The sequence below is a fragment of the Lycium barbarum genome, chromosome 10 (assembly GCF_019175385.1).
Source record: "Lycium barbarum isolate Lr01 chromosome 10, ASM1917538v2, whole genome shotgun sequence".
NCBI classification, from domain to species: domain Eukaryota; kingdom Viridiplantae; phylum Streptophyta; class Magnoliopsida; order Solanales; family Solanaceae; genus Lycium; species Lycium barbarum.
The window spans coordinates 10,986,961-11,001,743 of NC_083346.1; the positions used below are offsets into that span (position 1 = coordinate 10,986,961).

Here is a 14,783-nt window from a genome sequence, read left to right on the forward strand (position 1 = left end):
CTGGCGGTGGAGCCGCCCCCCGATCTGCGGCTGCGGCCGCCCCAATCTCCTCCACGAGTGGCGGTGTAGAAGAACCCTCTGTCTGGGGCAAAGTCTCCGGAGCAATATGTGTCTGGGCCCTGGTAGTCCTCTGGACCCGGCTAGTCTCTCCCAAGGCTGCTGACTTGGCCTTTTGGGCCGCTGTTGCCTTTTTTGGAGGCATATCTGCAAATATAACCACTCGTTAGGGAGGGGTCATCCTGATAACACAGCTCTATCGCACGATCTAAGACAGAAAGAAGGGTAGTATCCTAAATGCCCTGTAGCCTCCTGTTTATAGGTGTGGTGCACAACACACCGATAAACAAGACTCTACTAGACACGGTCTGTGGACATTCCGAGGACGAACCGCTATGATACCACTTTTGGTCGCGGCCCACGGGGTTGGGTCGTGACATTAATGCAAAGTTCTGATCGTTTAAAGTTTCAACCATTTACAACTAGTTTTATTTCTATTGCTAATTAACTTTCATTTTTTTTTGCGCAGATTTCTCTTTAAAGGCGCTCTTTAATTTTTGCCCCTCAAATTGCTGGTCTTTAATTTTTGTCATTCGCCTTAAAAAGTGGCCGAAAATACACCGAGATTCTGGGTTCGATCCTCAGCTCAATTAAAAAAAAAATCGCAAGGCAATGTTTCATGAAAGTTCTGCCTTATAAGGTAGAATTTAGTTATACCTTATACGGCACAACTTAGTTATGCCTTAACACATAACTTTTGTAGTTCCAAGTTATGCCTTAAGGAGGCATAACTTTTGCCTTAAGGCATAACTAAGTTCTGTCTTATAAGGCATAAGTTTTGCCTAGGTTATGCCTCAAGGCATGACTTTTGCGAAACCTTTGCCTTGCGATTTTTTTTTTTTTGACTGAGCTGGGCTTCGAACTTAGAACTTCGGGGTATTTTCGGTCACTTTTTTGAGCGAAGGACAAAAGTTAAAGACCGGCAATTTGAGAGACAAAAATTAAAGACCACCCCAAAATAGGGGCAATCATGCGAATTGCCCATTAACATTTTGTCTATTGGACTTATGATTTAAAATAATTAGATTAGATTTGGCTACACTAAATATTGTTAATTGTTTTTTGATAATTAACCAGGTTGGTGTATCAGTGGGCCAAGATCCATACTTGCACCTGGATTGGCTTACCCGGCCCAGGACTTCGTCCGGCCTAGCCCTCTCCCCCGTTCCTTCCAATTCCAACTCCCATTCGGCCATTTCGGTCTGGATTTTAACCAGGCTAGCCCAGCTCAGACTATTTCTTTTTCTTTTCTTTTTGAAGAAGTTTAATATTTATGTGTCTTTGTTTGCCATTTTATGCTTTGATAAAATTGAGAAGATCTCTTTATGATGTTGCAATCACTTCATCAGTATGTATCTAGTAAAGAACACGAGAAAATGCAATTCTTGAGTCACTAAATTCTAAAAATGCACATTTGAATAATACCTTTTTTCGTGGTGCTTGCCCATATCATCATTAACTTAAAAGCAAGTAACATTCAATTTCATGCATTTCCTATATTGATCTCATGGTATATTATGAGAATTACCTTTATAGGGAAGCCATGTTATATCCAATGAGTGATAGGCCAATGATGCCATAACACCATTCGGAAATCAATACACAAGGATACTTCCAACTAGTTAAAGTATTTATCCAAGAACAAGAACTGATTTCCGTACCCAAAATTGGATAAGTGCATGGGCGGCCCACACAGAAGGTATTGCTGCAAGTTGCACAATTAATCTAAAGAGGATGAGCCATATATTGATGTACCCACAAAAGTTGTTCGGTTGCCTTCAGTGCTCTTAAGTGAACTTCTATAGAAAATCTAATCATGGAGCTCTCAATTCAGTAGCACCACTTGAATCATAATTAAAAATATGTAAGCGTTTAGTAAAGCTTCAAATGAATAATGCTAATGAAAGAAGCACAATACAACCAGATATTATTTTGAGAGGAAAGTATAGACGCACACATGTTTTAACAATATATATGTGATTTAAAAAGATTATTAATTGACACGGGAAGCACGTATGACTCACGAGATACACATATGATACACACAAACACTCAGAAATACATAACGAGGCCTCATACGAATAGCCAATTGATCGAAGAAAAAGTCAAGAAGAATAAGTTTGAGTCTAACGCAATACTTGCTGGAAGAATGGTGTGTCTATGTTGACCACAAAAAGTTGTGAATGTAACAATTTCTTCTGTTTCTTCTTGTATTTATTTTCCTTCATATCCGACAACAATTGCAGCTCTGCTTCTGCTCCATTTCTTCTTAGACTCTTTAGGGATACTTTTTCCTTCTCCATTCGTCCTTTCTCGATGAAATACTGGGATCTCAATGAGAAAGAACGATAATACGAAAAATGGGAAAGAAAAGAGTCCATTACAGGCGAATGACCAGCGCCATCCATAATGGTAACTGTGATAAGCCGTCAAGTTAACACATTTTATCTTGGTGCTTCCCCATATTATCATTAAGTAAAAAGCAAGCGACATCCAATTTCATGCATTTCCTCCATCTATCTCGCGCCATATTATGAGAATCACTCTCAAAAGAATATCATTCTTAATCCAAAAATACATACTTGTAGTCTGTCTTCCAGATCCACTGAAGCACATGAATCCTTAAAGGGCAATATACTTCAATCATAGGTGTTATCATACAATTTCTGAGCCTTTCAAAGAAGATGAATCCTTGAAGGGCAATATACTTCCATCATAGGTGTTGTTGTACACCATTCCTGGGCCTTTCAAAGAAAATGAATCTTCAAGAAGCATAATATCTTTTTTCAGACTTTTAGGTTGAGTAATTTCATGTTCACTGATTATTGCTTTCTCGACATGCACCTACAGATAAAAGTATAAGTCAGTAATGCCAGTAAGCTATAAAATAGTAAATCACCTAGTATACAACATCTATGCTTGTTTGCAGCTCGTGGAAATGACAGTGACTTACAACAAAGCAGCAAATCCCTTCGTTAGTGACGTCACACAATACCCAATGGGTTATAGGCCAATTGATGCCACAACATCATTCAGAAGCCAATACACAAGGATACTTCCAACTAGGTGAAGTATTGATACAAGAACAAATACTGGCTTTGGTACCCAAAATTGGATAAGTCCATGGGCGGCCAGCACATAAGTTATAGCTGTAAGTTGCATAATTAATCCAAAGAGGATGATCCATACATTGATGTACCCACAAAAGTTGTTCGCGGTTGCCTTCACAACTCTTAATTGAACTTTTCTGGAGAATCTAATCATGAAGCTCTCAATTCCAGCAGCACCACCTGAATCATAACTAAAAATATGTAAGCGTTTAGTAAGCTTCAAGTGAATAATGCTAAGGAAAGAAGCACAATATAACCAGAAATTTCATTTTATTTTGAGATGAAAGTATAGATGCACACATGTTTTAACAATACATATGTGATTTAAAAAGATTATTAATTCACACGGGAAGCACGTATGACGCACGAGATGCACGTATGACACACAAAAACACTCATAAATACATAATGAGGCCTCATATTAATAGCCAAATGATCGAAGAAAAAAGGCTAGAAGAATAAGATTGAGTCTAACCCAATACTTTCTCAAAGAATTGAGCGACTATGTTAACCACAAAAAGTTGTGAATATAACTACTTCTTCTATTTCTTCTTGTATTTATTTTCCTTCATATCCGTCAACAATTGCAGCTCTGCTTCTGCCCCATTTCTTCTCAGCCTCTTGAGGGCTATTTTTTCCTCTCCATTCGCCGTTTCTCGATGAAAAATACTGGGATCTCAATGAGAAAAAATGATAATACGAAAAACAGGAAAGCAAAGAGGCCACTACAGGCTAATGACCAGCTCCATCCATAAAGGTAACTGTGAGACGCCGCCATGTTAACACCTTTTGTCGTAGTACTTCCTCATATCATCATTAAGTAAAAAGCAAGCGGCGTCCAATTTCATGCATTTTCTATGTTGATCTCGCGCCATATTATGGGAATCACTCTCATGAGAATATCATTCTTAATCCAAAAATACATACTTGAAGTCTGTCTTAAAGATCTACGGAAGCACAGGAATCCTTGAAGGGTAGTATACTTCCATCATAGGTGTTATCATACACCGTTTCTGAGCCTTTCGAAAACGATGGATCCTTGTAGGGCAATATACTTCCATAATAGGTGTTGTCGTACACCGTTCCTGGGCCTTTCAAAGAAGATGAATCTTCAAGAAGAATAATCTTTTTCTTCGGACTTCTAGGTTGGGTAATATCATGTTCAGTGTTTATTGCGATCTCAACATACACCTGTAGATAAATGTATGAGGTTGTGATGCCAGCAAGATAGAAAATAGTAAATAACCTAGTATACAACCTCTATGTGTGGAAACGATAGCAACCGGCTACAAAGTAGCAAATCCCTTCGTTAGGGACGTCACACTATATCCAATGAGTGACAAGCCAATTCATGTGACAACATCATTTGGAAAACAGTACACAAGGATACTTCCAACTAGGTGAAGTATTGATTCAAGAATAAATACTGGTCTCGGGCCCCAAAATTGGATAAGTCCATAGGCGGCCCGCACAGAAGGTATAGCTGCAAATTGCATAATTAATCCAAAAAGGATGAGCCACACGTTGATGTACCCACAAAAGTTGTTCGTTGTTGCCTTCAGTGCTCTTAAGTGAACTATTCCAGATAATCTAATCATAAAGCTCTCAATTCCAGTAGCACCACCTAAATCATAATTAAAATATGTAAGCGTTTAGTAAAGCTTCAAGTGAATAATGCTAATGAAAGAAGCACAATATAACCAGAGATTTCATATTATTTTGAGAGGAATTTATAGATGCACACATGTTTTAACAATATATATGTGATTTGAAAGATTACTATCTGACACGGGAAGCACGTACGACGCACGAGATACACGTATGACACACGCAAACACTCAGAAATACATAACAAGGATGAATAGCCAATTGATCGAAGAAAAAAAGGCCAGAAGAATAAGATTGAGTCTAACCCAATACTTGCTGGAGATTGAGCAACTATGTTGACGATAAAAAGTTGGGAATGTAACAACTTCTTCTGTTTCTTCTTGTATTTATTTTCCTTCATATCCGTCAATAATTGCAGCTCAGCTTCTGCTCCATTTCTTCTTAGCCTCTTGAGGAATGCTTTTTCCTCCCCCATTCGCCTTTTCTCGATGAGAAATATTGGGATCTCAATGAGAAAAAACGAAAATACGAAAATGGGAAAGCAAAGGGGCCAATACAGGTGAATGACCAGCGCCATCCATAATAGTAACTGTGAGATGCCGCCATATGAACACCTTTTGTTGTGGTGCTTCCACATATCATCATTAAGTAAAAATCAAGAGGCATCAAATTTCGTGCATTTCCTACGTTGATCTCGCGCCATATTATGGGAATAACTTTTACCAGAATATCATTCTTAATCCAAAAATACATACTTGTAGTCTGTCTTTCAGATCCACGGAAGCACATGAATCCTTAAAGGGCAATATACTTTCATTATAGGTGTTATCATACACCGTTTATGAGCCTTTGAAAGAAGATGAATCCTTGTAGGGCAATATAATTCCATCATATGTGTTGTCGTACAGCGTTCCAGGGCCTTTCAAAGAAGATTAATCTTCTTTAAGAAGCATAATCTTTTTCTTCGGACTTCTAGGTTGGGTAATTTCATGTTCACTGTTTATTGCTATCTCGACTAAGCCTTGCAAAGAAGATGAATCTTCAAGAAGAATAATCTTTTTCTTTGGACTTCTAGGTTGGTTAATATCATGTTCAATAATTATTGCTATCTGGACATGCACCTGCAGATAAATGTATGAGGCTGTGATGCCAGCAAGATATAAAATAGTAAATTGCCTAGTATACAACCTCTATGATTGTCTGCCTCTTATGGAAATGAGAGTGACTGGCTATAAAGCAGCAAATCCCTTCGTTCGGGATGTCACACTATATCCAATGAGTGATAGGCCAATTGATGCCACAACATCATTCAAAAACCAGTACACAAGGATACTTCCAACCAAGTGAAGTATTGATGCAAGAACAAGTACTAGTTTCGAGCCCCAAAATTGGATATGGGCGGCCCGCACAGAAGGTATAGCTGTAAGTTGCATAATTAATCCAAAAAGGATGAGCCATACGTTGATGTACCTACAAAAGTTGTTCGTTGTTGCCTTCAGTGCTCTGAAGTGAACTTTTCCGGAGAATCTAATCATGAAGCTCTCAATTCCAGTAGCACTACCTAAATCATAATTAAAAATATCTAAGCGTTTAGTAAAGCTTCAAGTGAATAATGCTAATGAAAGAAGCAAAATATATCCAGAGATTTCATATTATTTTGAGAGGAAAGTATAGATGCACACATGTTTTATTAATATATATATGTGATTTAAAAAGATTACTATTTGACATGGGAAACACGTATGACGCACGAGATGGACGTATGACACACGCAAACACTCAGAAATACAAAACGAGGCCTCATATGAATAGCCAATCCTTGAAGGGCAATATACTTCCATCATAGGTGTTGTAGAACACCGTTCCTGGGCCTTTCAAAGAAGATGAATCTTCAAGAAGCATAATCTCTTTCTTCAGACTTCTAGGTTGAGTAGTTTCATGTTCACTGTTTATTGCTTTCTCAACATGCACCTGTAGATAAAAGTATGAGGCAGTGATGCCGGCAAGATAGAAAATAGTAAATCACCTAGTATACAACCTCTATGCTTGTCTGCAGCTCATGGAAACGAGAGTGACTGGCTACAAAGCAGTAGATCCCTTCGTTAGGGACGTCACGCTACATCCAATGACTGATAGTCCAATTGATTCCACATCATTCGAAAACCAGTACACAAGGATACTTCCAACTACGTGAAGTATTGATCCAAGACCAAGTACTAGTTTCCGCCCCCAAAATTGGATAAGTCCATGGGCGGCCCGCACAGAAGGTATAGCTGCGAGTTGCATAATTAATTCAAAGAGGATGATCCATACGTTGATGTACACGCAAAAGTTGTCCGTGGTTGCCTTCAGTGCACTTAAGTGAACTTCTCTAGAGAGTCTAATCATGAAACTCTCAATTCCAGTAGCACCAACTGAATCATAATTAAAAATATGTAAGCATTTAGTAGATATCAAATGAATAGTGCCAATGACAGAAGCACAATACAATAAGATATTTCATATTATTTTGAGAGGAAAGTATAGATGCATACATGTTTTAATAATATATGTGTGATTTAAAAAAATATACAAATTAACATAGGATGCACGTATAACGCACGAAATGCATTATAACACACACAAAAGTTAAAGATAAAATCAAAAGATGCATGTGCATAACACGTGACCCCCATTATATAGATTATTCTAGTCCAATTTACCAAAACACACTATATTATGTAATGCAATGAACAATTAATAAGCATAAATCAATTCCAAGACAAATTTTTTATATTAGTTGAAAGCTAATCTATTAAACTTCTGAAGCAACTTAATCAGCTACCACTCCAGGCTACCGACTTAATGAATTTCTTAGACAACGATGACTTAAAAAACGGTCAGGCCAGATTAATAAAAAATATCTCTAATGCTTTTGTAATTGAATTAAGTTTTATTAAAGTTATCTTTCCATCTAAAAATTAAAGATAAAAACAAAAGATGCACGTGAATTGCGCTGGACCCCCATTATGTAAAACATGAAAATTCGATTCACATGCATCTTTAGGCAATCAATTTTTTGGATCGCCCATGTTTATTGCGTATAATTCTTTTTCAATTGTTTGTAATGTCTTTCCACTCGCCTCATTGATAAAACATCAAATTAGTAATTTAAATATTTCCATTCGAAATCATAGTATTAGTTACTATAGGACTACTTTGTATCAAGTTTTACTTTTTTGGTCAATAAGTAAAAAGTGAATTACCACGGAGGCGTGTATAAAGTTTTGAGAAAGTACCTCTAATTAGTGGTCCAACAACTTTGTCGGCGGCGCAACCTGATTAATTTTAGTTTGTATCAAGTTTTACTTTTGTTTTTGTTAATAAGTAAAAAGTGAATTACTACAGAAGCAAGTACCTCTCAGTAGTGGCTGTTGGACAATGTCGGCGTGATCTTATAAAGCAAAATAAAACACATGTAAAATTATTTTTTATGTATATATAATAGATGTTGAATTCATTTGCTGGCTTTTTATATTTACTTCTTAATATTTTGAATCATCCTAGACACCCTAATGAAATATTGGTTGCGCCACTAATATTAGAAGGTATAAACGCTAAAGTATTTCATACAAGATTTTCAAATATATGCAGAAATTTCTATATATGGAAGGTAAATAATGTAGAACAAACAAGATGACATGACAGCGCATCATGCTTCTACATCAATTCAATCTTAATTTTTGAAAATATATAGCCTTTGGAATTGATATTTGAAAGTGAAATCATAAAGTTTGAAGACCCAATTCGAACTTTAATTAATACTCATTGAGTACTACTCCTTTTCGATTCCAGATATTAGTCATTTTAGCAAATTGAATTTGTTCCAATAAGAAACATGCGTGACTTTTCTTTTTGAAAAGAAAAAATCAACCTTACTGCTCCATTAGTAAAGTGTTGATTCAATCATACATTTACGAGCGAGATAAATTATAGTTTAAGTGAATATTCTTGTGTACGTTATTAAATGTCAATTTTAAGAGGCGTGCAAAAACTTTAAAAGACACATTATATGAATCAGAAGTAGTATTGGAACGATATCACCTATTCCCAGGGTAGATCAATGCATCGGAATGGGTTCATCTGAACCAATAAATATTTTCGATGCGAAATATAATGTTATGTGAAAACTCACAAAATATTAAATTTGAACTCATAAATTTAAAAGTACAATGAATTTAGTACTAAAGGTCAAAGCGATCAAGTTAAAATTCAGAATCCGCCTGTACCTATTCCGTCCCGAGCTTAATTATTCCGGTCCTATTATCCTAACAAATTTCGACAAATCTTAAGCTTTATGCGCTCATCACTTGGCATTTAGCAGATGTCAATATATGCAGATGTCAATATATGCAATCTCAAATTAAAAACAACAAAGAAAGGAACTAATAATTGTGAAAGAACATTTTTGTTGCATCTAAAGATTTTCGTGGCACGTCAATTAAAAAGTTGAAAGATTATGGGAATCTGCTTGCTCATTTTCCTCTTTTAAAAAAAAAAAAAATCACTGCCAAGAGAATAAGTACATGATTCTTGTTTTAACAAGGCAAAAAGTGTTAAGTTTGTGGGCCTGATCGGGTTGCAGGGGCGGTAGCTTTCTAAAGTAGTCCCTAAGTTACTTGGAAAATAGCTTGGAGGACACCCTATTGCTACTGGATTAAGGATTTTTCGCAGTCTATATAAACTTGATTTTTCCGCTGTATAATGTATTATCCTATAATCATCTTTCGAGAAATAAAGAGTTAGTGACTGACTGTTGGTTTTCTTCCACACGAGGGTTTTCACGTAAATTGTGTGTTCTTTCTTTTTGTTATCACTGCTTTCACTGTTGTTGACTCGTAACAAAAAGCTCACTTAAAAAATTTCATTATCGGTTTGATACTTTGCTTCTCCAAACTGTCACATGCCCATGTAGTAGCTTTTAATCTTGAAAACAGGTAGTGATCAGCCCTGGACAAGATATCAAAGGCTGTATTAATCCATTTCTTGAATTGTTTATATTCTCTATATACATATTTTCTGTTAGTAAATTGGCTGACATTATTTAGCTTAAACCTAGTACACTTTTTGGACTTGTAATCCAATAATTACGAATATGTATCCAGATGATTTTTGTCTGGAATTTATCAATTAATACATAGGAACCAATGCATGTGATCTGAAATAATGGATCCAATATAATTGCCCGTTTTGAGTTGTTAGCATATGTATTCCTTTCGGTTCTAAATACTAGTCGTTTTAAAACTGAATTTGTATCAAACTATTTGACAATTTTTGAAAAATCAAGAAGCATCAAAACATTTTTCATGTTCACCCTCGTGGTAGAGTGTTAAATAAATACAAATACAGATACACTTTTGATTAAAACTATTACTAAAATGTCTTTCTTAAGGATATATGCTAAAAACCTTTAAAAGACATAATATAATTGTTATCTTTGTGTTCTTGCAGATATCTTTTAATAAACTTTATTATAAGCCCCTTTTGAAATAATTGTTTCTTGAATAGTCCAATAATAATTCGGAAATTCCTTTGAACAACAAGATTCCTGGAAGCCTCCCCCCCCCCCCCCCCCCCCCCCTCTTCTTAAGGAAATGCTCTGGTTGATGGCAACCTAGCTATATATGGATGGAATAGATAACCAAGAAAAATATAAGATCCTTTCAAGTTTCAAGCACAATAGAACATGGTGGGATGATGAGATTTCTACTCTACTTTTAATCAAATGTTTTCGGTTTGAGTTTAAGAATGAAGAATTTTTTGGTAGGGAGCGCTTACTTCTAATAAGCCCTACAAAACGTGAATATGGACAGGAAAGGCACTGCATATCCCTTTTTTAAGCCCCTCTTCATATATATATATAATAAACCTTGTTCTTAAAATTATTACAAAAATAGACCCAGTGATAGACCACTGCTTCCATCTCTACGCTCTGATTTGCTTCTTCCTCCTCCTCTTTTTACGGTACCAAAATTCATTGCGCCTAAACTAACTACATATGGCAATAGCTTCTCGATTGTTACAATGATCTGGTGGCTAAGAGGTCTCAACTTGAATCGAAATATAACGAGTGTGACTCCAATTACGTCGTGACAATTGATATCCAATTGAATTCTCCTCTTATTTTGTTAATTGTCTATCATATCAAGTATAGGCAGAGTTAGGCTACGGTAAGGGTTCAATCGAACCCCCTTAATTAAAAAGTTACACTGTATATACCAGGTTAAGATTATAAAGGGTAACTTACAGGAATAACTATCTTTTAAGAGTTGCTAACAATCAATAGCTACCTTTTATCAATTTATAATTTATAGCTAGTTTATGCCAAATTCACTGTATTTGAGTGTATTTGAATACACTGTTCAATTGTATCCAATTGATGTCACATGTATTTGAATACACGCAACCCCAGTTTCTCTGAATACATGTGTATTCAAAATGATTGCATTCTAGTGCATTTAAATACACGAATAGATGTTTTTTTTTTTTTGATTAAAAGTTTCCATTGATCATTGATGTGCAAAAAGTACATTATGAGTTTGGCATCCCAAACTTTAACATGATCATTGAGGAAAGAATAAATCTATCCTAACCAAAAAGAAAAAGAAAAAAAAACAGGGGTTGTTTCTATCTCTTAGAAACATCAGCCTATACATAGGTTCAAGGGGGGGTTATAAATGTAGTTAGCATGGTTAATTAGCTTGCTTCTAAATGAAGGCAAGCTCCATTTGTCCATATTTACTAGCCCTCTTACATGTCGTGGGAGTTCACTGAAAGAGGCAAAAGAGAGAAACTCGTTTACTTGGTGGCCAAAGCTTGCTAGCTTGTCTGCAGGTTTGTTGGCTTCTCTGAAGCAGTGATTTATAGTGAAATCATGGTCCTCTAGTAGCTTTTGAATTTTATTCACATCTTCTTTTATTCTCCATCGGATTTTCCATTCTCTTGAAACACATTTGGTGAGTAGAAGGGAATCAGTTTCCCGTATTACTTGATAGTATCCATTGATAGCACACCAGTCAAGCCCATAAAGCATAACTTTTGTTTCTGCCATGTTGCTATTTCCTAGACCAAAATAAATGATGTATGCATGAGGGATGTTTCCTTGGTGATCTCGAATGATGCCACCACCTCCACAATGCCTATTTACACAGCTTCCATCAGTGTTTAATTTAAGCTGATTCATTGGCGATTTTAACCATATAGTAAGAATGTTGATCCTTTGAAAGGTGGCACCTTCAGAGGCTTGGCATATGCTTGACCAGCTATTTCCAAAATTGGAGCTTCTGAATTTTTTCCTTAATATCTGCAAAATAGAGAAAAGAATGTTAGACTTCGATTTGTAAACTGATGGTTTTTCTGCTCCATGCTTATTACGACATCTAGTTCTCCATATCTCCCAACATATGATTGGTGGGAGGTTTTTTAGAATGAATGCAGTAATAGGGTTGGTAGCTTTGTGGTTCCACCAATTAAGTAGAATTAACTTCAAAGAAATGTTTCTAAATCCAATTCCAAGAGATCCTGCAAAAATGTGCCAGATCCTTCTAGCATGATCCCCATAACAGAAGAGATGTTCAGCAGTCTCCAAGTCCAGTGTTTGGTTGGCAGTGTCACAACAACTGCAAGTTGAATTGACATTGATGCATAGTCTAGCAACTCTATCATCTGTAGCAAGGTTGTTGTGTATTGCTCTCCATATGATGAAGGGCATTTTAAAAGGGACAACCTTCTACTAAATATTGCCCTTCATGCTCCTCTGACTCCTTTTCTGTCTGAATAAGCTCCAAGCAGATCCCACTGTGAATTTTCCATCAGTAGTTGGTGTCCAAATAGCCTTGTCATTCTTCTGAGTATCCAGAATGAGATGGATATCAATGATGCTATTTTTGAGGTCATCATTAGGTTGAGTCTCCAGCCTATCCCACTCCCAGATTCTATTAATGAAAACTTCATTAAGAAGGATATGATTGAGACTCTCATTGGTGTATATTTCTATGAGCAGTGGTCCCAAACCAGACCAATTATCATACCAAAAGGAGATGTCCCATTTTCCCACGTTCCAGAGTATATTGTCATTTGCTTCTTTTCTTATATCACATATTTCTCTCCAGCAGTGTGAGTTGCCTTTGTTCCATTGCGCTGTAGTAGGGTGATTATCCCAGAAGTATTTGGCTTTCATGATTTCACTCCAAAGAGAGTTGGAATTTCTGAGGCTTCACCACTGCTTGGCTTTGAAAGCTTCGCAAGTGTCTTTGAGCCTCCTTCTTGATATGGAAAGCAAATATTCTCCCATGATACCCAATGATGCTTGCCTCCACTGTCTTGTCCTGACCATAAAAACCTGGCCATGTATTTCTCAATGGTTTCCAAAGTTCTTTTAAGAGGATGTACAGCTGATAGAAGGGGGATAGGAAAATCCAATAGAACATGTCTAATTAGAACTGCTCTTCCTCCTGTAGATAATAGATTAGTGTGCCAGCCTCTGATTCTATTTATGATCTTGTCAATGATTCCTGAGAAGTGTGCCAGTTTCTTTGTTCCTACAATGAGAGGACAACCCAAGTAAGTAATAGGAAAAGAATGATGGATCATACCTGTGGCTTGTTGAACTCTAACTATGTTGCCAACATCAGTGTTATCATCCATAGAAAAGTTACTTTTGCTCTTGTTTATCAGCTGTCCAGATATAAGCTCATATTCCTTTAAAGTATTCACAACTTTCCTTAGAGACTTCTTGCTCCCATTACAGAAGAGAATAGTATCATCAGCAAAAGTAAGATGATTGATTTGGGGCCCATAATTCTTCATATAGAATCCTTTGTGACCTAGAGAATTCTGAAGCTTATTGAGCATTTGGGACAGGAGTTCAGCACTGAGGATGAACAAAGAGGGGGATAGGGGTCTCCTTGCCTCAGACCTCTTCCGGACTTGAAGAAACCATGTCTTTACCCATTAACAATCATAGTATACCAATTGTTAGTAATGAACTTATGGATGAGACTAACCCATTCATCAGAGAAGCCCATATTTCTCAAGGCCTGACAGAGGTATGACCAGGATACTCTGTCATAAGCTTTGGTCATGTCAAGATTTATAACAACATTCTTCCCTCTGTTAGGCTTCTTGATGTCATTTAGGATTTCCTGGGCTAATAAAATATTTTCAGTGGTGGCCCTCCATTTGACAAAGCCACTTTGATTCTTGGATATGATCCTTAGGAGGATACCTAACAATCTGGTATTGATGACTTTAGATATTACCTTACTGGACACATTGCAGAGGCTTATTGGTCTTAAATCATCGAATTTCTGGGGGTGTTGGACTTTTGGTATCATCATAATGCAAGTATGTGTGAAGTACTTAAGAAGGGTAGCACCTGAGAAGACTGCTACTACTGCCATGTGCAAATCATTTGCAATGACATCCCAAGTACTCTGGTAGAAGCAACCACTCAGGCCATCAGGGTCTGGTGCACTATCAGGATCAATAGATAAAACACTGTCCTTTACCTCTTGTATTGTAGGTGGAGCAGTGAGTATTACATTGTCCTCATCAGTTATTGATCTCTCTAGGTAATCAAGAACATCCATGTTGTTGTCGGGGGTTTCTGGGGTGAAAAGATTTCAGAAATAGTCTACAGCAGCCTCAGCTATTGCATCATTCCCTTCTATCCACTGGTCTTGTTCATTTTTTATCTTCTTGATTGATAGTCTCCTTCTTCTATCTTTAATAATAGCGTGAAAATAGCTAGTATTGGCATCCCCTTCTTCTAGCCATTTAATTTTTGCTTTTTGTCTAAGAATGGAATCTTGAAGTTTCAAGTATCTTGTGTATTCAGCTCTGCATCTGGACAATTCACTTCTATTTTCAGCATTATTGTCACTCAAGCAGTTGCTTTCAAGTTGCCTCATTTGAGCTTCTAGTTTTTTTGGCTCTTCATAAATGTTCCCAAAGGTGCTTCTGGACTAT

The 14,783-nt window shown here is 36.7% G+C and overlaps 1 protein-coding gene across 1 annotated transcript; it reads right to left on the minus strand.

Annotated features, from left to right (window-relative positions):
- Positions 1-12,989: 12,989 nt before the first annotated feature.
- On the minus strand, positions 12,990-14,404 carry LOC132612715 (uncharacterized). Its single transcript, XM_060326819.1, has 3 exons — positions 13,820-14,404; positions 13,409-13,757; positions 12,990-13,354 (listed from the first exon to the last, which is right to left on the minus strand). Exons 1-3 carry the CDS (start codon positions 14,402-14,404, stop codon positions 12,990-12,992), a joined length of 1,299 nt encoding a protein of 432 aa, XP_060182802.1.
- Between the last annotated feature and the right edge of the window lie 379 nt (positions 14,405-14,783).